At 36.7% G+C, this 22,354-nt stretch overlaps 1 protein-coding gene and 1 pseudogene across 1 annotated transcript in view; one reads left to right on the forward strand and one right to left on the reverse strand.

The window, feature by feature from the left end:
* The window catches only part of GLB1L3 (galactosidase beta 1 like 3), a 48,600-nt gene that overhangs the window by 17,435 nt on the left and 8,811 nt on the right, over positions 1-22,354 (reverse strand). The window contains exons 7-9 of the mRNA XM_011381088.1: positions 18,901-18,993; positions 17,505-17,586; positions 16,459-16,523 (exon numbers count right to left, since the gene is read on the reverse strand). Coding sequence (XP_011379390.1) covers positions 16,459-16,523; positions 17,505-17,586; positions 18,901-18,993 — 240 coding nt within the window. The remainder of the gene's footprint in view (positions 1-16,458; positions 16,524-17,504; positions 17,587-18,900; positions 18,994-22,354) is intronic.
* LOC105306176 lies at positions 9,045-9,465 on the forward strand (annotated as a pseudogene).

The following is a 22,354-nucleotide window of genomic DNA, read 5'->3' on the forward strand; positions in this document are numbered from 1 at the left end:
TTTAACATCCGCAAATTAGTCAATTTGATACACCATATTAACAAAATGATAAACATTGTATGATCATTTCAATAGATACGAAAAAGCATTTGACAAAATTCAACATCCATTTATAAAAAGAAACACTCTTAATAAAGTGAGTATAGAGGGAACATAAGTCAACAGAATAAAAGATATATATGAAAAGCCCACAGTTACCATCATAGTAGTGAAAAGCTGAAAGTTTTTCTTCTAATATCAGGAAGACGAGGATGCCCACAGTTGCCATTTTTACTCATCATATAAGATATCCTAGCCAGAGCAGTTAGGCAAGATAAAGAAATAAAAAGCATCCAAATCAAAAAGAAGTAAAAATGTTTCTATTTGCAGATGACATGATATTATATATAGAAAACCCTAAAGACTACCAAAACACTGTTAAACTTAATAAATAAATTTGGTAAAGTCATAGGATACAAAACCAATATATAAAAATTAGTTGCACTTCTATACACTAATAACACCTTATCAGAAAGAAAAAGACTTAAAAACATACCATTTACAATTACATCACAAATAAAATACCAAGAAATAAATTTAATCAAGGAGGTTAGAGACTTGTACATTGAAAATTATAATATATTGATAAAAGACATTGAAAAAGACACAAATAAATAGAAAGATATTTCAAGCTCATGGATTGGAAGAATTAATATTGTTTAAATGTTCATACCACCCAAAGCACTCTACAGATTCAATGCAATCTCTATCAAAATTCCAACTACATTTTCCACAGAAATAGAAAATAAAATCCCAATTTATGGAACCACAAAAGGCCTTGGATAACCAAAGCAATCTTGAGAAAGAACAAAGCTGGAGGCATCACACTCTCTGATTTAAAACTATGTTACAAAGCTATAGTGATAAAAACAGTATGAAACTGGAATAAAACACACACACATAGATCGGTGGAACAGAATAGAGAGGTAAAAATTAACCTATGCATATATGATTAATTGATTTATGAAAAGGGAGCCAAAAAATACAATAGGGAAAGAACAGTCACCACAACAAATGATGCTGGGAAAATGGACAGTCACATGGAAAAAATGAAACTGGATCACTATCTTCTATCACACAAAAATCAACTCAAAACAGATTAAAGACTTGAATGTAAGACCTGAAACCACAAAACTCCTAGGAGAAAACATTGTCAATAAGCTCCTTGATATCAGTCTTAATGATTTTTTTTAATTTGACACCAAAGGCAAAAGCAACAAGAGCAAAAATAAATAAGCAGGACTGCATCAATTTAAAAAGCTTCTGCATGGCAAAATAAACTATCAACAAAATGAAAAAGCAACTTATTGAAAGGGAGAAAATTCTTGCAAATCATATATCTGATAAAGGATTAATATCCAATACATATAAAGAACTTTACAACTCAATAGTAAGGAAGCAAACAATCCAATTTAAAAATGGGCAGAGCATTGAATAGGTATTTTTTCAAAGAAAAGATACATACGGCCAGCAGGTAGATGAAAAGGTGCTCAATATCACTAATCACCAGGGAAATGCAAATCAAAACCATTATGAGATATTGCCTGTTAGAATGGCTATTATTAAAAAGGCAAGAAATGTATTGGTTAAAATGTGGAGAAAAGAAAACATTTGTTGGTTGGAATGTAAATTGTTGCAGCCACTAAGGAAAATAGTATGGAGATTCCTCAAAAAATTAAGAATAGAACTACCATATGATCCAGCAATGCCACTTCTGAGTATTTACCCAAAGAAAATGAAAACACTAATTTGAAAAGATATCTGCACTCCATGTTCATTGCAGCATTATTTACAATAGCCAAGATATAGAAACATCCTAAGTGCCCATTGATAGACAAGTGGGTCAAGAAGAGGTACTATATATATCCACTTCTTTATCCACATATATAATGGAATATTACTCGTACATAAAAAGAATGAAATCTTGCTATTTGCGACAACATGATGGACCTTGAGGGCATTATGCTAAGTGAAATAAGGTAGAAAGAGAAAGACAAATACTGTTTTATCTCACTTATATGTGGACTCTAAAATAATAACAACAAAACATGCTCATAGATACAGGGAAAAAAAATTGGTGGTTGCCAGAGGTGGGAGTTGAGGGGTTGATAAAATGGGTGAAGGGGATCAAAAGAAACAAACCTCCATGTATAAAATAAATAAGTCATGCAGGTATAATGTACAGCATGGTAACTATAGTAATACTACTGTATTGCATATTTGAAAGCTTCTCAGAGAGTAGATCTTAAAAGTTCTTATCACAAGAAAAAAAATTTGTAATTATATATGGTGACATGTTAACTGGACTTATTGTGATGATCAGTATGCAATATATACAAATAGAAAATTATTATGTTGGATACCTGAAACTAATATAATGTTCTTTCTCAACTACATCTTAATTTAAAAAAAACCATAAAGAAAAATAACAAATAAACAAACAAACAAAGCTTTAGGGAAAAAAAGGGAAAGAAAAATCTATTGAACACTTCTACATGAGTCCTAAACAGACACAATAGTTTTATCCTAAGCATGGGTTATTCTCTTATCTTCACATAGAGATGCTTCCAAAAATATGGAAAAGGATGTGTAGGAAAATATATTGAAGACCTCAATTAATATCCACAAGACATCTCTGACTCTCTAGAGAACCTGGTAGTGAATGGCTTTGTCAAATACCATCAAGCAGGGCACCTTATAACTCCAAGGCGTAAGTTTACAAATGCTCCTGCAACTATCAATCTCTTAACTTGAATTAGAAGTATGCAGCAGACAATGAGATTGAAGAAATAGTTGTTATAATAAGAAAAAGTACTGTGACTGACCAGTGAAAAATGTGATAACATCATGCTTGCTTTTAAAACTCTGGAGACTCCTGCTTAGTTTTCTCAAACATTTCCACACTGTAAGGTGCTTCATAGAGAAAGTGAATTATTTAATATGGATTTTTTTTGAGAAATGAAAAAATTGCTCACTTAAAATGTTTATCAAGAAATGACAGGTTTATGGTAATTCTCCTGTTCATAAACAAATGGAGTCTGGGGTTACAGAAAAAAAAAATGCATTCTTGGCTTATGATAGTATCAGCTTAAGGAAAAGGTCTATGTTTGGGTTAACTATTAAAGTACACAAAACACAATGTCAAGAAAGTTTATCTTTATGTGTCTGACCCAGACACTTGTCTTTTTAAATAACATTTAGAATAGCATATGTGGTGTGTTGTGGTGGAGCGTGGGGCGGTTAGTTGGTGGTGGGTGGGGATGGAGACCTGTGAGTATGGGGCAGCATGGTTGAGGTAAGAATAGTAGACTAATTCTAAATTCATGTAATGGTTCTGCCCCTTTCTTAATTTTGAACGATAGTTATTCAGTCTCTTGCTTTTTTTTTCCCTTCCTAGATAACTACCTAGTTCCTTCATCTCTAAAACTTTGTGATTGTGATAACTTGTTAAGGTTCATTCTTCAGACATCACCCAAAGATTCATCAGAATGTTAGAACAACATAGGACATTTGATTTCCATAGTTTAGAATAAGCCCTGTTTATTCAGTTGAATTTAAAACCTTTTTGGAACAAAAGAGACATAAATCAGATCAAGTAATAATTGCCAAGTATACCAGAAACCATAAATTACATTTTGAATAGGCGGCAACAAAGTATTGTTTCTAATTACAAAAGGTCAATGCATTTTCAGCTGTTTGTTTCCAGGAACTGACAGGTTGTTTTGTGGTAGTCCTATCAATTCATACTAAGAACTATCAAATTAACTATTCCCCATTAATATCTAAAAAAAAAATTAAGGGAGCTTAAATAATATAGAATGATAAATAAAAATTGAATATTTAAAATAGGAAAATAAAACTAAAAATGAGGATTTTTAAAAAAGCAATTCTACAAGTAAAGAGGGTCACTTCCTAATAATAAACATTTTATCTGAATGAATATAAAATAATTCCAAATTTGCAGAGCTTCAAAATCTATAAAACAAACTTTGATAAAACTTTTGAAGTGCAGGTGGAAATATTATAGACTGATAAGACATAAACAAAAATTAAATTAAATTAAAAGTAGAAATACTTAAAAATTAAAAACAAATTGAAATAAACCTAATTCTATATCGAGTTGGTAAAATAACTACATAAAACAAAGAAATTATCCCATGTAACTTTAGTATATAGAATTTTGACTACATGTTTCCTGTGGGATGTACCTTAATGATAAAAGAAAACCCACAGAAGTCTTAAAGATCATTGGGTTTTCTTATTTTTAGTTATATTATTGGTATTATTATTTCAAATCTATTATGAATATATTGTAGAATGATCAAATAGTAAAATTGTTAATATTGTTAGCAATTACGATTTCAGAGTAAGAGAGAAAATAAAGATATAAATTAAAGAAGTCAGATATAAACCCTATCATATTGTCTCTATTTTTAAAAAGTCACTGTAAACTCATGATTTTCCTCTCTTTTAAAACATACCTATGTCCTGGCTCTACACACTGAGTATACCATGGCACAGACTGTGTTCTGTAGAAGCAACAGAATTCCTGGGAGAAATGGCTATTTCTAGGTCTTGGATAGGAAATGTATAAGGTAATCTGGACAATTTATTCTGCCAGAAACCAAGAAAACTATAATAAGATTGTGTCGGAAAAAATACGAGTGCCAACTAGAAGGGGCTTCCAACTAGCCAACAAGAAGACGATTTAATAAACTTCAACAAAATATTGATTATAATTAATTAAAATACATTAGACATTAAAATATCGTGAATTAATGATAAAAGGAAAAAACTACAAAAGTTTGAAGTGGTACAGAGTATGTTCTCTGAACACAAGAATGTAAAAATAAAAAGTCCCTATGCTTGAAAATTAACAAATTCACTTCTAGAACTACTAAGAAGGCAAAGAAGGAATCGTATCAAATATCTAAATTATTCTAAATTATAGCATAACAAATATACCAAAGATAAAAACTCATGGGCTAATGAGAAACTTATATCCTTAAATGCTTATATTAAACCATTCAAACAGAAAGAAACATAAAATTTAGGGGCTAATTATCCTTCTCAAGAAATTAGAAAGAATAGCAGAATAAATCAAAGGGTAAAATAAAGAAAATAATAAACCTAAGAGCAGAAGTATTGAAATTGAAATTAATTTTCAATAGATAAAATTTAAAAAGAAAAACTGGTTCTTTGAAAAGAACTGGTATACTTCTGATGAGATTGATGAAACGAACAAAAAAGAACAAATATGTAACTAAGATCAGAAATTAAAAAGGAAATATCACCACAAACGATGTGGTAATTAAAAAGACAAGAGAATATTATCCACAATTTTATGTCATTATATTTTAAAACTTAAGTGAAATGAATAAATTCCTAGAAAAAAATATAACAATCATATTTACCCAGAAGTAAATAGACTGCTGCTTATAAGTCAGAGATGTAAAGAGCTAGAAAGAACATAAATCCAATCCTTACAACAAGGACAAAGTTTGAAAAACTACAAATTAATTACTTTTCTTGAGCTCATCAGAGAACTGAAGTCACAGAACAAATAAATAAATAAAAATTTATTGTAAACCTGGTACCTGCATTTGCATACCTAGGGCCGGAGCCCATAAAGAGATACTTTTAAAGAATTGGTAAAAATTGGATGTGAGAAAGTGTGAAGCCCCTGGGAACCCAGATATGGTAGATCTTACACTTCCATGCAAGTTTTACCTCCATGAATCCCACCAGATGTTATGAAGGAAGACAGGGAGACTTCTCAGTACCTGTTACAGATTCCCCCAAAATTCATATGTTGAAGTCCTAACCCTCAGCATCTCAGAATGTGACTGTATTTGGAGATAGGAGCTTTAAAGAAGTAATTAAATTAAAATGAGGTCAGTAGAGTGGACCCTAATTCAATATGACTGGTATCCTTACAAAAAGAGGAAATTCTTATACAGACATGCAAAGAAGGAAGACCACTTGAAGACCCGGGAAGAGAATATGGTCAACTACAAGCCAAGGAGGTTTCTCAGAAGAAACCAAGCCAGCTGGCACCTTGTTCTTGAACATCTAGCCTCTGGAACTGTTAGAAAATAAATGTCTGTCGTCTAAGCCACTTAGTCGGTGGTACTCTTGTAATGGCAGCCCACGAAGACTGATACAGATTTTGGTACCAAGAAGTAGGGTGCTGCTGTAATTTGTTAGTAGTTAACAAATACCTAAAAGTTTGGAAGTGGCAGTGGAACTGGGTAATGGGTAGAGGTTTGGTGAGCTTTGAGTTGCATGCTTAAAAAAAAAAAAGAGCCTATAGTGCCTTGAAACAACTGTTGGTAGAAATATGGACATTGCAGGCAATTCTGGTGAGAGCTCAGAAAGAAAACAAAATGCTGTTATAAATATCAAAGTTAAAGATGTTTCTGGTGAGGTCTCGGATAGAAATGAGGAACATGTTATTGGACACTGGATGAGAGAGATGATCCTTGTCAAAAAATGGCAAAGAACTTAAATGAGTTGTGTTCTAGTATTTTGTGGAAGGTAGGACTTGTAATTATGAACCTCAATATTTAGCTGAGGAGATTTCTAAGCAAAATGTTGAATGGAAGGACTAGTTCCCCCTTGTTGCTCATAGGAATAAAATACAAAAGGAAAGAGATAAACTGAATGAATTATTAAGCAAAAAGGAACTAGAACTTGAAGATTTAGAGAATTCTCAGCCTACTTATATGAGAAAGCATAATTACAGAACATCAAAGATATGGTTGGATAATCATTTTCTAAAGAGATTATGGGCACATAATGTATGGATTCATTCAGCCATCTCAGCCAAATCCAGATGGGGTTATCCAAGAAAGATACATGTAAGACCTCTAGTCCTATGGCTTAGACCCATATGAATTACATAGGAAGCCAACATGTTTTTAAGAATTTTATACCAGCAGAAATGTTTCCAACTGGGACTGAAGATGGTAGAGATGAAACAAAATGAAGCAAGACTGTTGGACTTCTGAGATTCTACAGGATGGGCCAATAGAGCTATCAGCTATAAACGTGCATTATCTTTAAAGGATAACCCTGAAGGTGGGTGAGAGGTCAATAGGCTACCACTATCACTACAAGTGCAAAGGGCACAGGCTAGGTTTTAGATTTGCTTAAGACACATGACCCCTTTCTTCTTTCTTATTTCTCCCCTTCGAATGGGATTATCTATCCTATGCTTGTCCTATCATTGTATTTTGGAAGCTGATAACTTGTTGTCTGTTTCACAGGTTCACAGCTAGAGAGGAATTTTGCTTAAGATAAATTATACCTCAAGTTTCATCCATACCTGATTTAGATGATATTTAGATAAAATTTTGGACTCAGAGTTGATGCTGGAATATATATATTTTTTTAAAGTTGAACTTTCAAGGCTACTGGAGTGGGGTTAATGTACTTTGCACATTAGAAGGACATGAGTTTGGGGAGGCTAGAAGGCAGAATATTATGGTCTGAATTATACTCCCAAAATTGTATGTTGAAGTCCTAACCCTCGGTACCTCAGAATGTGACCGTATTTGGAAAGAGGGTACTTACATAGTTAATTAAGGTTAAATGGGGTCTTTTCAGTGGGTCCTAATCCAATATGACTGGTATCCTTGTAAAAAGAGGCGATTAGGATACAAACACAGAGAGAAGATCATGTGAAGATGCAAAAGGATCAGTCATTCACATTGTAGATACAGTCAAGAAGAGAGGGCTCAGAAGAAACAAACCCTGCTGACACCTTGATCTCAGACATCTAGCCTCCAGAACTTTGAGAAAATAAATATTGTTTAAGCTACCCAGTCTGTAGTACTTTGGCTTTCTTCCTGCTAGTGTCTGGGGAAGGGGAGCAGCAGCCACCACCAAATCTCTCATACCTTCCCTAGGGAACAAAAGCATTAATTTGCAGAAGGAAGAGAAACAAAATCTGTCATCTTAAGGCACTAGTAAAATCTCACTGCATCTGAGAAAAGGGAGAAAGGAAAAAATGGCCCTTGGCAGAGGAGAAGGAATACATGCTGAGTCTATAACTAACTACACCTAGAGGAGAAGCGGAAACATTTGAAAGGTCACACCCCTCCGATGCAAGGACACAGTGCCTGCTTAAGACTGAGGTTTAATCAGAATTAGGGAATGCTTTTCCTCCTTCACCATGAGGCCAACCAGAGTAAAGAAAAATAACATGTAGTATAGCAAAGAGAGGTGGAAGAGACAGAATCTCTAGAGTGCAATGTAAAGGGAAGACCCAAAGTCAAGGTGAGTGCAGACATAGAGAAAATGCCTGTCAAGCTAGCCCTCATCATAGACATAAGGTGTCACTAGAGGAATTTGAAGCCTGTGATGCACAGATGATAACCAAACCTGAAATTCAGCTAAACTCCTGATTAGATTAACACTAAACCTGACATTAAAAGCAGAAGGAAAGGCATGCTTATCTCTAAAATAGTATCTATGTCCTACACAAGATATTCAGTTTTCAATTAAAGAACAATGAGCCACACAAAAAGACAAGAAAAAAAGCTGTTTTGAAGAGATAAATCAATCATCAAAAACAGACTCAGATAAGACACAAATGTTATAATTAGACAGGAAATTTAAAATAACTAATATTAATATGTTAGATACTATAATAGAAAAGGTGGATAGTATGCAAAATCAGATGGGTAATTTTAGCTGAGGGGTGGAAACCATAAGAAAAAGTCAAATGGAAACACCAGAAATCAAAAACACAGTAATAGAAATAAAGATTTCCTTTAGAGGGCTCATTAGTAGATTAAACAGAGGAGAGGAATTAATCAGTGTTCTTAATGCGAAGTCAATAAAAATTAGCCAAGTTGAACTGTAAAATAAAGGAGATAAAACAAAATTATAAAAAAGATCAATTAACTCAAAATAAAGGAAACAACTCTCCCTGCTATCCAGAGTAGTGCAGAGGCTGAGGCTTGCGTGTGTTCAAGATTCTGCTCCACCCATAACCCACCATGGCAGGGGAAGGCATTGCTCCTGGAAATATAATGGACATTAATACTACTTCACAAGAGGTGCTGAAGACCACCCTCATTCACTATGGCCTAGCACATGGAATTCATGAAGCTGCCAAAGCTTTAGATAAGCACCAAGCCCATATTTGAGTGTTTGAATCCAACTTTGATGAAACCATGTATTTCAATTTGATGGAGGCCTTTTGTGCTGAACACCAAGTCAATCTAATTAAAGTTAATGACAACAAGAAACTAGGGTATTGGGTAGGCCTCTGTAAAACTGAAAGAGGGAAAACCCAATAAAGTGGTTGGTTGTAGTTGTGTGGTGGTTAAGGACTATGGCAAAGAGTCTCAGGCCAAGGATGTCATTGAGGAGTACTTCAAATGCAAGAAATTAACAAATAAACTTGGCTTTTTTTAAAAAAAGAAAGAAAGAAAGAACAAATGGAACAAATAGAAAAAAGTTAGCAAGATGGTAGATTTAGTCCAACCATATCAATGAACACTTTAAAGTGAATTATCTAACCACATTAGTTAATAAACAAAAATTATCTGATTGAATTTTCAAAAAGGCAATATATAACTATATGCTGTCTATAAGAAGTCCACTTTAAAACAAAGACTTTAAGATAGGTAAAAAGGAAAAGAAAGATACACCATGCAAACACTAACCAAAATAAAGCTAAAATAACTATATTTATATCAACCAACATTGACTTCAGAAAAATAAGATGGGCATTACATAATAATAAAGAGTAACTTTACCAAAAAAAATAACCATTATAAATGTATACGCAACTAAAAATGGCTTTAAAATACATGAAATAAAAACTGATAAATCAAAAAAACAAATTGTAATGCAAGCTCTTGTAGTTGGTGGTTTTGTTTGTTTATTTTGTAATGCAAGTGCTGGACTTAAGCTTCGCATCCTGAGGTATCCCCCTCAAAGAGGCCACTCTCAAATAAGCACATTGCCAGCCACAGGATTAGATAAAGAGCCAGGACACATCAACTCGTGCACCATCAAGCTCCTTTGTTTTAGAGATCCTGGTTGATTTCAAGATAACTGACCATTTGGCCACTTGGTTTTCCTCTTCCAGCACTTTAAGTTCTGGCTCTTAAATTTTAAATTCACCAATAAAGAGTGAGCCCAAGAAACCCTAGTCCCCCACCTTTGACCTCAATAAAAGCAAAGACCTAAGACCCATGCACTCTCTCTCTACCCTTGACCTCATTGTGTGGCCCCAGTTTATTTCAAGACCTCTAAGAAATAAACCCTTTTTTTCAAAGTTTCTTGATGGTTTTTGCTGAAGGGTATCTTGCAATCATAATAAGAACTACAAATGCCTGTCCAACCACATTAGTTATCAATAGGCTGAGACTGGCACACAAATAAACAAATCCACAATTATATTTAGAGATGTCAACACTCTTCTCTTAATAATTGATAGAATAAGTAGGAAAAAAATCAATAAGTATACAGATTACCTAAACAATACCTTTAATCAACTAGACCTCATGGAAATTTATAAACAAATGCAAAATCACATTCTTTTCAAGTGTACATGCATGGAGCATTCACCAAGAATGACCATATTATGAGCCAAAACCAAACCTCACCAAATGCAAAAAAAAAACCAAAAAAAAACAAAAAAAAAAACAAACAAAAAACAAAATTATACAAAGTATGTTCTATTTTAATAGTATTAAATTTTAATAGTATTAAAATAGAAATCAGTAACAGAATGATATCTGGAAAATCTCCAAAGATTCAAAAATTAAACAACACACTTTGAATTGGCACATGGAATAAAGAATTCTCAAGGGAAACTAATGTTCTGAATATTTTAAAAAATATTTTTTAAAAATGAAAATTTAGCATATCAAAATTAGTGAGATGCAGCAAAAGCAGTGCTTACAGGGAAATATATAGCAGAATATGCTTATATTTGAAAAGAAGAAAGTTTCAAATCAGTAACGTAAGCTTCCACCAGAGGAAAAAAAAACTGGAAAAAAGTAGAGCAAATTAAATCCAAAGGAAACAAAAGGTAGAAAATGCTAAAGATCAGGGAAGTAATCAATGAAATAGAAAACAGAAAAATAATAGATGGAAAAAAAGCAAGCCAAAAGCTGGTTCGCTGAAAAAAAATCAATAAAACTGATAAAATTCTTACCGGCCAAGATAAAAGCAGAGAAAACACAAAATTACCAACATCGGGAAGAAAAGAAGGACCATCGCTACTGACAAGAAAGACATTAAAAGGATATTAATGGAATATTACAAACAACTCTATGCCTATGAATTCAAAAACTTAAATGAAGTAGAATAGAATCCTTGAAAGACATAAACTACCAAAACTCACTCAAGAAGAAATAACCTCAATTGTGCTCTATTAGAAATTAAATTTCCAGTTAAATTTTTTCTGGGGACCAGGAAAGATAGCATAGACAGTAGAGGCTTTGTGCATCTCCTCTTGTGACCACACCAGAGTTGTGACGAAACCACAGAGCAAAAAAAAGCAAACAGAGTCACCTGGGGCCTGGATGAACAGAGGCACTACAACTAGGAGAGAAATAAGAAATCACCCTCCAATGGCAGGAGGAGGTAGAGATGTGAAGCTGTCGGGTCCCACGCAGCTGCGCAAGACAGAGGCGGCAACAGCAGCAACCAGCAGGTGCAGATGTTCTTCTTAGAGGGGTTGCAACCATGACTGAACTTTCACAGAGACAGATTGCTTGCTTTGAGCTCCAGCACGCCCAGTCAACAGCTTGAGGGACACCAGGGACATATGAGGGAACACTGAGTTGTTGGGCTCAGGACAAGGACCAGAGGCAAGGCTTTCTTCATGTCAGAAGTGCTGGCAGCATCTGCTGTTCCTCTTTTGAGCCCTCTCCACTCCCAGTGTGCAGATGCAAGTGCCGCTATAGCTGAGACATTATCAAACTGAATAACACAGGTCGCTCTGCCCAGAGTGCTCCACACAGGTCACTCCACCCCTCTCAACTTGTGGACTTTCTGAAGCTACATCCAGTAGTGTCCTCAGCTTGCCCTATGTCCCTTGCTGAGCAGCTCCAAGCCCCGCACTAGTGGCACCTACCTTTGATTTCTGGCATAGCCTCTTGAAGCAACTATCAGCACAGCACAGGTATCAGCCATCTGGGGATTGTTTGCTGGCCCCAGAGGGGCACAGGCTGGGGCTAAACTTGGCCCACAGCTGGAACCCTCTCAGGACTGTGCCACTGGACACCAGGTACACAAAGCCATGCTAATAACCAGGAGACTTAGGAGCTTTGCTTAGTACATAGAAACAGACACAGAATGGTAGCCAAAATGGGGAGACAAAGAAGTACATCCCATATGAAAGAACAAAATAGAGCTCCAAAAAATGGAGTCAAGCAGTCACCAGATGCAGAGTTCAAAACACTGGTTATAAGGATGCTCAATGAATTTAGGGGAAGAGTAGATTAACTCAGTAAGAACTTTAACAAAAAGATAAAAATGGAGATAGAAATTATAAAAGGGAACCAGTTAGAAATAAAGAATACAGTATCTGAAATAAAGAGTATTTTAGAGGGAATCAACAGAGTGGATGAAGTGGAGGTTTGAATCACCAGTATAGAGAGGATGGGGTAACGGAGGACACCAAATCAGAACAGCAGCAAGAAAAAAGAATTAAAAAAATGAAGGTAGGGAGGAGGGAGGTAGATGGGGTAAAAGGGGTCAAATATGTGATGACAGAAAGAAATCTAACTATGGGAGGTGAACACACAATACAATATATATGCCTTACTGTTAAATTGTATACCTGAAACTTACTGGAGTTCATTAACCAATGTCACCATAAAATAATTAATTAACTAATTAATTTTTAAAAATGAAGATAATTTAAGGAGCCTATGGGACAACCTCAAACGTAACAACATTTTCTTCATAGGGGTACCAGAAAGAGAAGAGAGAGAACAAGAAGTTGAAAACCTATTTGAAGAAATAATGACTGAAAACTTCCCTAACCTGGTGAAGGACATAGATAAACAATTCGTGCAGAGAGTGCCAAACAAGATGAACCCAAAGAGGCCCACACAAAGACACATCATAATTACAGTGCCAAAGCAGCAAGAGAAAAGCTCCCATAAGACTGTCAGCTGGGGGCGGCTCCATAGTGTAGTGGTTAGCACGTCTGCTTTACACGCAGAAGATCCTGGGTTTGCACCCCAGGTGAAGCCACGGACCATATCCCAGGTGCACCAGGCCCCCCAAGTGCGCCAGGTGCGCCTGGCCTCAAGTGCTCCAGGCCTCAAGTGCAGGCCACGAGCATGTGGGAGGAGATGCCCCACCTTCAGAGATCCAGTTCTTAAGGGGAAATGGCAACATCCATAGGTCAAGGGTAGAAGTGGAGGGGGGGCGGAATTAAAGAGGTATAAAAAAATAAAAAATAAATAAAATAAAAAGACTGTCAGCTGATGATTTCTCAAAAGAAACTTTACAGGACCGAAGGGTTTGGCATAAAATATTCAAAGTGATGAAAACGCAGGATCTAAAACCAAGATTACTTTACCCAGCAAAGCTATCATCTGGAGTTGAAGGATAGTTAAAGAGGTTCCCAGACAAGAGAAAGCTAAAGAAATTCATCACCACCAAGCCAATATCATAGGAAATGTTGGAGGGACTTCTTTAAGAAGAATAAAAATATGTATCAAAAATACGAATAAATAAAATGGCAATAGCTATATATCTATCAATAAGTACTTCAAATGAAAAAGAATTAAATGGTCCAAACAAAAGACAGGGTGGCAGAATGGATAAGATTACAAGACCCTAACATATGCTACCCACAAGAGATTCACTTCAGATCAAAAGACACACGCAAACCAAAAGTAAGGGGATGAAAAAAGATGTTTCATAAAAATGGAAACAAACAAACGAAAAAGCTGAAGTAGCAATACTTGTACCAGACAAAATAGAGTTTAAAACAAAGGCTATATAACAAGAGACAAAGAAGGACCCAGTTATCCCACTTCTGGGTATTTATCTAAAGACATTCAAAACACTACTTTGAAGTGACATGTACATTTATATGTTTATTGCAGCATTATTAACAATAGCCAAGATATGGAGGCAACCTGGATGTTTATCAATGGATGAATGGATAAAGAAGGGGTGGTATACATATATAATGGAATATTACTCAGCCATAAAACAAACAAACAAACAAACAAACAAACAAATAAATAAATAAATAAATAAATGGAATCTTGCCATCTGCAATAACATAAATGGACCTAGAGGGTACTGTGCTGAGTGGAGTAAGTCAGACAGAAAAAGACTAATGCCATGTGATTTCACTCACACGTGGAATCTAAAGAACAAAAACAAATAAAACAGAAACAAACTTATAAATACAGAGAACATTTTGAGAGTTCCCAGTTGGAAGGGAGACTGGAGAGGGTGGGTGAATAAGGGGAAAAGATTAATAAGGACAAATTGGTAGTTGCAAAATAGTCATGGGGACATATAGCATAAGGAATATAGTCAATAATATTATAATAACTATGTACGGTGTCAGATGGGTATTAGATTTATTGAGATCACTTAGTAAGTTATATAAATATCTAATCACTATGCTGTACACCTAAAACTAATGTAATATTGTATGTCAACTATAATTGAAAAATAAAAACTTATTTTACAAAAATTTTCTAAAAAAAAACTTCAGGTCCAGATGGTTTCACTGATAAATTTTACCAAACATTATTATACACAATCTCTTCCAAAAAATAGAAGAGGAAAGAATACTTCCAAACTCATTTTATGAGTCCAGGATTACTGTAATTCCAAAATCAAACAAAGATATTTCAAGAAAAGAAAACCAAAGGCCAATATCCCTCATAAACACGGAAGCAAAGCTTCTCTACAAAATATGAACAAACTGAATCCAGCACTATATAAAATGATAATACATCAAAATCAAATACAAATCAAATGCAGAAATGCAAAACTGGGTCAATATTGAAAGACCATATGAATCATATTAGCATATGAAAGAGGAAAGACATATGAGAAGAGCTGCATGACCTTTGGGTTTAGCTATAACTTTAAACGTATGACAACAAAAGCATCGTCCACTCAGCTATCAGAAGGAATGAAGTACTGATTCATGTTATGGTAGAAATAGACCTCAAAACCATCAAGCTGTGTGAAAGTAGCCAGAAAGATGCAAAAGACTAGAAACTGTATGATTCTATTTATATGAAATGTCTAGAAAAAGGCAAGTTTATAATGATAGAAAGTAGAGGAGTGGTTGCCTAGAGCTGCAGGAGGGAGCAGGGCATTAACTACAAACGAGCACAAGGAAACTTTAGATTGTGGTGATGGTTCTAAGACTCTATATGTTGAATTGTATACTTGCAATGGGTGAATTTAATAGTGTATAAATTATATTTCAATAAAGCTGTTTTAAAAAGTGACAAGAAAAAAATAAACGACCACAAAAGAGACTTACTACACGCATTAAAAACTAGGGAGAGCCATGGATCTACCCCTGGCAGAGTCTCTCCTTTTTACTAGCTCAGAAACTCCATAGAAGTTAATGTGAAAAGGATATAAGATTAATTCATTCCTTGATTACAACTTGTGGAGGAGGGTGTAAGGCTGAGGAGAGGGCACTGGAGGGAGCACTGCGGGAGGCTCCGGCCCAAAGAGAGCACCACATTTTGCAAGAATTGCTGAAGGCCTTCCTGCCTGAGCAAGAAGAGCAATGTGGGCTGAAACTAGAAACGAAGACTGTGTCAGGCACACAGGCCGTGGCACAAAAGAAACCCAGGAAAATGTGTTAAGCAGAAGACACCATAATCACATTTGGTCTGTCAGGGCTCAACCTAGTTATTTTTGGAGAGTGGCTGTAATCATGAAGGGACAAGTTGTCCATCTTTGTAACTATTACAGGGGGTCATCCACTGAGAGGAAACTAGAAGCTACTTATTCAATTTGTTTGTCAAATGAATTCATGTGCAACACAGTCTGGCTAAATTAGGCTGATTTGCTGATTAAAAAAGGCTGACCCCACCAAAGCCAGGTATGAATCCTCTGTCAGCAACATGCAGGGCCCATTCCTGAGCTCTGTCCTCACAGAGGAGAGAGAACATCATCTCCCTCTAATTTACCTCACATAATCCCCTCACCCTTCCTCTGATCATCTCCATGAGGTGCTTCACTAACAAAAGTGAAAGCAGCAGAATTTCTTCCTCGTTCCCCATGGTGCAAGGTGTCAACTCCCCAAATTTCTTTTGAACCCAGCTGAGGCCCCAGAGGGTCTTCTTGCCAAGCCTCCTCTCCTCATTGAACACCAGTTGCACAGGTTAGGGAGGTCATGGCAGGTGAAGGGGCTAAGACTCTTCATTACTAAGATGTCCTTACCTGTATATTATAAAGGGGCTCAAAAGCGTCATTCTGAAATTTTTCTATATTGATGGCAGCCAACACTGTAGAGAGAAGAAAGAAGTGCTGCATGAGACATTGTGACAGGCGCCAACAGGGGAGGGATGGAGGTCCACACCTTTCACTCTGAAGAAAGGTGTGTTGAGTAGTAAGAATAATGAGATACTACTTGTATCCCAAGTTGCAATGTAAAAAAAGGTGCCATATCCTCACATCATTGGACACTTGCAAGGACTTGAGGTAAGAAGGGCAGTTAAAATTAACTGTATTTTGTGCAGAGAAATGGAACAGGCCAATCTCACCACAACATGATTAGATCTAGGAATTGAATGCATGTCTCATGACCCCAAGTTCAGCACACTTTTCACTGTACCATAATAATGTGGAGAAGAGCCACCCAAAAGGTGGAGAGAACAGCAGTCTCCAGAAGCAGCTAATTTTGAGCTAAGGAATACCTGACAGATATTCCTCTGGATCAATCTGGCTGCTCACACCTTGGTCATTTCTTTTACTCTCGTCACCTTATAATTTTGTTCTAAATTATTCTGCTCCTTTATTCTCTAGAACCTACTCAGAGTCCTTAGTGTGCCTTAGGCTGCAGGATCTCAGGACTGGGACTCTGCTGAGGCTGGCTTCCAGACACAGCACCTATCTTCTGCTTCTTCATGGAGTTGTCAATGTTGTTGGAGAATGCCTTCATTCTAACCCTTCCCAGCACCAATGCAGATTCTCAGCCACAGAAAAGTTATGAAAGATGGAAAGGTACATTGGGGACAGAAGAGCTCGATTACAGCTCTGATCTTGAAAGACAACAGGAACAAGGAAAAGTGATGCAGTTGCCAAGTGAACTCTTCACTTTGACCTTGAGTCCTCATCTATTGTAATATCAAATCTCTAGGGTCCACTTCAATCTACATAGGAAAGAGATATTAGAGACATTCTTTGTTCTTTCTGATGTTTGTTCAAGATTCAAACTGGTGGATTAAGAGCCTCAGTTCCCCCTTAAAGTGAGTCTAAATTCGTACCTCCTTTTATGTAGCCTTTCAGCACTTCTGTCTTAGCATCTGAGGTCAAGAGCAGCTCCACAATTCCTCGTTTCAGCAGGGCCTATTGAGAAAACTGTAGAATGAACCTACTTCCCTTGCTCCCTTGGGAAGAAGAAAATTAAGAAATAAATACAACTGGTTCAGATGGGCAGCATGTAAGCTAGAAAAAAGGTTTGAATTGAGAGTCTGGCCATCCGCAACTCAGTAAATTGAGGAGGTTGTAGTCTCTATCCCAGTTTGGTGTTGTCTCCAGGATGACCACAAAGCAGCTGAATACAGGCTTCGACACCCCACAGTCATAGCCTCAAGGCTAAGTTTATGAGAAAACACCCTGAGGCAGCATCTAAATCTGAGAGAAAGAGAGAAAGAAGACTTGGGAAACTCTTTGTGCTTGAAGGAGAGTGGCCAATGCTATGGGTAAGATCGGAGAGAAACTTCACAAAACTTGGGTCCTACCTGGACACTCAGAGGAAGTAAGGAACTGCCATTGCATTGGGGAAGGGGAGGATCTAATTTGAAAATCATATTTGCTAAGAGAATAGGAAGTAGACAGATGGCCAGAGGGTGAGAGGACCCTATCTTTGTGTCTCATATGTTCATTTAGCCATATCTGGGCCTGGGAGTGGAGTTGAATGGTAAATTTTTAAAATCAAGGAATAATAAAGGCTAGCTGATGAGACTGATTTGAGCATGTCTGATGTGATGCCCCTGAGAACATTAGGGGAAAAATTTCTCACAGAACTTGTCCAACTCCAGAAGCCACAGCTATAAGGCAGGAGCCAGGACATCCATGGAACCCAGCCCAGCCTCCTCTCTCTCGCAACACCTGCCCAGCTGGCAACTCCTCCCCACTCCTCCCCAAGCCATCCCACCCAGAAGTCTCTATGTGGACAGAGCTAACATGGGTCCCTGCCTCCTGCTTTAGCGCCTGGGGAGGGATCCAGTTTAGACTAGAACACATCAGCATCCTGAATGTGGAAAGTCAGGGGCAAGGAGAAGCCTGACACAAATAAGGACACTAGGCAAGACAGTTATTCCCTGGCCGGAGGCATTCCCCACATGAAGCGATATTTGTTTACTATAGATATAAATTCACCAGCCCCCAGCTTTCGTGAGAATTGTGGGCCATAGAGATAGCAACGGAAATGAATAATCTTTCAACATCCTATTTTATCTAAACATCAAGTTATTTAAGTACATCTCAATCACCCTGACCATATCGTAGATTCACAGAGAAATTAAACTCGGTTTCATATATTCACATAACCCACAATGCCTAACAGAGTCATGCAGCAGACTCAGAAATGCATGCTGTAAACGAGACAGATTGAGGAAAGAAGCATGTAAATATGGAGACAAACCAAGTGCCTCTTACCTGTTGAATATAAGGCATGTAATATTTATCCTTATCGAATGAACCATATTCGTTCTCCACTTGCACTGCGATGATGGGGCCTCCCTGGTGGTACTGAGACAGGCAGAGGAACGGGGAGAGTGAGGCTGCTGGTGAGAAAGCCAGAGTCTCTGGGTCTGCTGTTAAAAATAACACACCTGGCGCAGGACTCTGATTCAAACTGTTTCCTTACCTGAAGGCACTCTCTCTCTTCCCCCAGGCCCTATAGTCAGAGTCACCTCCAGGTACTTCAGATGCTGCAAGGAGTCTTACCTTCTCGAGTCTTTGTAGCAATGCCCACAATTTTCCCTCAATTTCTCGTACTAATTATCTGCTTAAATATGAGAGCTTAAACCAACAAACTCACCTGCTTCCACGCCTACCCTACCTATCCACTTTCCCACCTGACAAAGAAAGAGGCATCCCTTCTCCCTCCTCCTGTCTTAGGGTAATCCCACCAATCATGTGGAGAGTCCCACAGCCTCCACCACCTGCTCAGGAGGTGGTTCTCTGCACTGTTCCCTCTCTCTTCTGTATTTTTTTTTAAATTAGATTTGACATTCAACATTATTTTATATTAGTTTCAGGTGTACAGCATAGTGGTTAGACACTTATATAACTTATGAAGTGCTCCCCCCCCCAATTAGTCTAGTACACACTTGGTCATTTTATAACTATTTTGTAACTGTCAATTTGTACTTCTTAATCCCTTCACCTTTTACACCCAGTCCCCCAACCCCTTTCAGTCTGGCAATCACTAATTTGTTCTCTATATATATGTCTGTTTTCATTTTCTTCATTTATTTTGTTCTTTAGATTCCACACATAAGTGCAATCATATATTTCTCTTTCTCTATTTCACTTAGCATAATACTTTCTAGGTCCATCCACGTCATTTCAAATGGTAAGTTTTCATTTTTTTATGTATGAGTAATATTCCATTGAATACATGTGCCACCTCTTCTTTATCCAGCCTTCTATCAATGGACACTTATCTTGGCTATTGTAAATAGTGCTGCATAGAGGTGCATATATCTTTTCGAATTAGTGTTTTGGTTTTCTTCAGGTAAATACCCAGAAGTGGAATTGCTGGGTCATAAGGTAGTTCTATTTTCAATTTTTTGAGGAACCTCCAAACTGTTCTCCATAGTCGCTGTACCAATTTGGAACTCCACCAACAGTGCACGAGGGTTCCCTTTTCTCTATATCCTCACCAACATTTATTGTTTTTTGATTTACTGATGAAAGCCATTCTGACAGGTGTGAGGTGATAGCTCATTGTGGTTTTAATTTGCATTTCTCTGATAATAAGTGACATTGAGCATCTTTTCATATGTCTATTGGCCATCTGTATTTCCTCTTTGAAGAAATGCCTATTCAGGTCCCTTGCCCATTTTTAAATTAGATTATTTATTTTTTGGTGTTGAGAGATACGACTTCTTTAAAAATTTTGGATATTAATCCCTTATCGGATGTCTCATATGCAAATATCTTCTCCCATTCAATACATGTCTTTCCCTCCTGTACTTTCAACATTTCCTTCCAAACTGACTGACTTCCACCATCCTGGAAGCTTATTCAGAATATCACATTGGAAAGAGAGAGTGTGCTGCAAGACTGTTCCCTCCACCTACCATTCTCTTGCTCTCTGCTCTTATTTTTTATAGCTTTGTGGCAAATTTTTTTTTTCAATTATGGTTATCATTCACTATTATGTTGGTTTTAGGGGTGCCCTCTCCTCTTTAAGAGCCCTATTCCTTGAAAGAGTTACCAATTGTCTACACTCTCTCTCACTTTTATCCCACTCCTCAAAGCACTGTGGTAAAGCTTCCACCCTGTCACACCACCTAAGCCATCAACATTGACCTAGTTGTGCTGAAATTATAAATTTTCCATGTTGAATTTAATTTTTCAACATCCTTCTACACTCAAGTCAACTCTCTGCTTCTTGGAGCCTCTCCACACTGAAGGCAGAGCAAACCGTCAACAGTGAACAACTGATCACTTCGCTCCTCCTACTGCTTCTGAATAAATGTCAAATTTAGAGTGCAGTGTTCCCTTTTGGACATGAGCTCCTGAGATGGAACAGAAGAGAATAAGCACGTTTGGTGGGTTTTCATTTACAGCCTCACCTTTCGTCTCTTTCCTACCTCACACTCTATGCTCCAGACAAGCTGGACTTCTTTTAGCTCTTCAAACTCTTCATTCTATCTCTTGCCATCTGGGCTTCACCCATGTGGAGACTCCCGACCATTCCTGCTGGCCTGTCTAATGCCTGCCCACATTTCAGGACACTGTTTAAGCTACATTTTTTGAAAAAACGTGCTCTGAACCTCCCTTTCTCCTACACTTTCTCCACTGCAGCAGTTATCACTCATGTCGTAAGTGCTTGTTTGTCTCTAATGTTAGGCTATAAGCTCTCTTGGGCAAGGACCATGTCTGTGCTTCTCACCACTGGAGCTTCTTAGCTACTGCACAGTGTTTGGCATATAGTGGGTACTCAATAATTACTTGTTAAATAAATGTAAGTATTCTGAACTGATGAACTAATTTTTGTATTATTGCAGAATATCTTCTCTCCAGCCTGAGAGTGAAATTTCTAAAAACCCCATAGTAGGAGAATTCACAGTTATCCTTATGGAATAAACAAGATTAGAAGAATAAATGTCCCCAGTTAAACAGTAAATACACTCTAAAAATTATTTAAATATAACAATTAAAACAATAAAGATAACCAATCAAAATGAAAGACTTTAAAATACTAATAATTTAGTAATAATGAGCCCTATACATTTCATTTGCACTTACAATTCCTTGCTTCTTAAAACTTTTCTAGAATTTCCTACCTTACAATTTCAATGAATGTTTATAAATTTGCTTTGCTTGCTGAATCTATTTGAATGTTAAGTAGCAGTTGTACTTGTGCCTGAACTTCCATCCAAACATTCAGACTCCTTTTAGTTTTAAGGTTCAGAGATTCTTCACTCCTCACTGAGTCCCACCATGATTGCAGAAAGGAAGACAGAAACACACAGCTTCAGCCCTTCTTACAAAGGATGTACCTCAACTCCACAGAACAGACCCAGAGTTTAATCCTAAAGACAAGGTCATCTTTCACTCTGCATTGCTCACTCTCCTAAAGCTGTATTGCTTTGTTTCCATTTATAACCTCCTATTTCTTCTTTTTATAATTATCCTAATAAGATTAACTCAAATTCACAATTCAGAATTATTTATAAAGGGCTGGATCTGCATCATATTTTCCTCAAAAAAGAAAAGTCTAAGATAATAAGCTATTGGTCTACTACCTAATAATCCTGGTTTTTATCCCACCTCAAGCTGTATCAAGATATATGTCCTTAAAATAACATTTATTTTTAAATAATAACCATGTGCCTCCTCTTGTTTGGAAGAGAGTTATATTTTTAAAATCAAA

This window comes from Pteropus vampyrus, unplaced genomic scaffold (genome assembly GCF_000151845.1).
Source record: "Pteropus vampyrus isolate Shadow unplaced genomic scaffold, Pvam_2.0 Scaffold428, whole genome shotgun sequence".
Taxonomy (NCBI): Eukaryota; Metazoa; Chordata; class Mammalia; order Chiroptera; family Pteropodidae; genus Pteropus; species Pteropus vampyrus.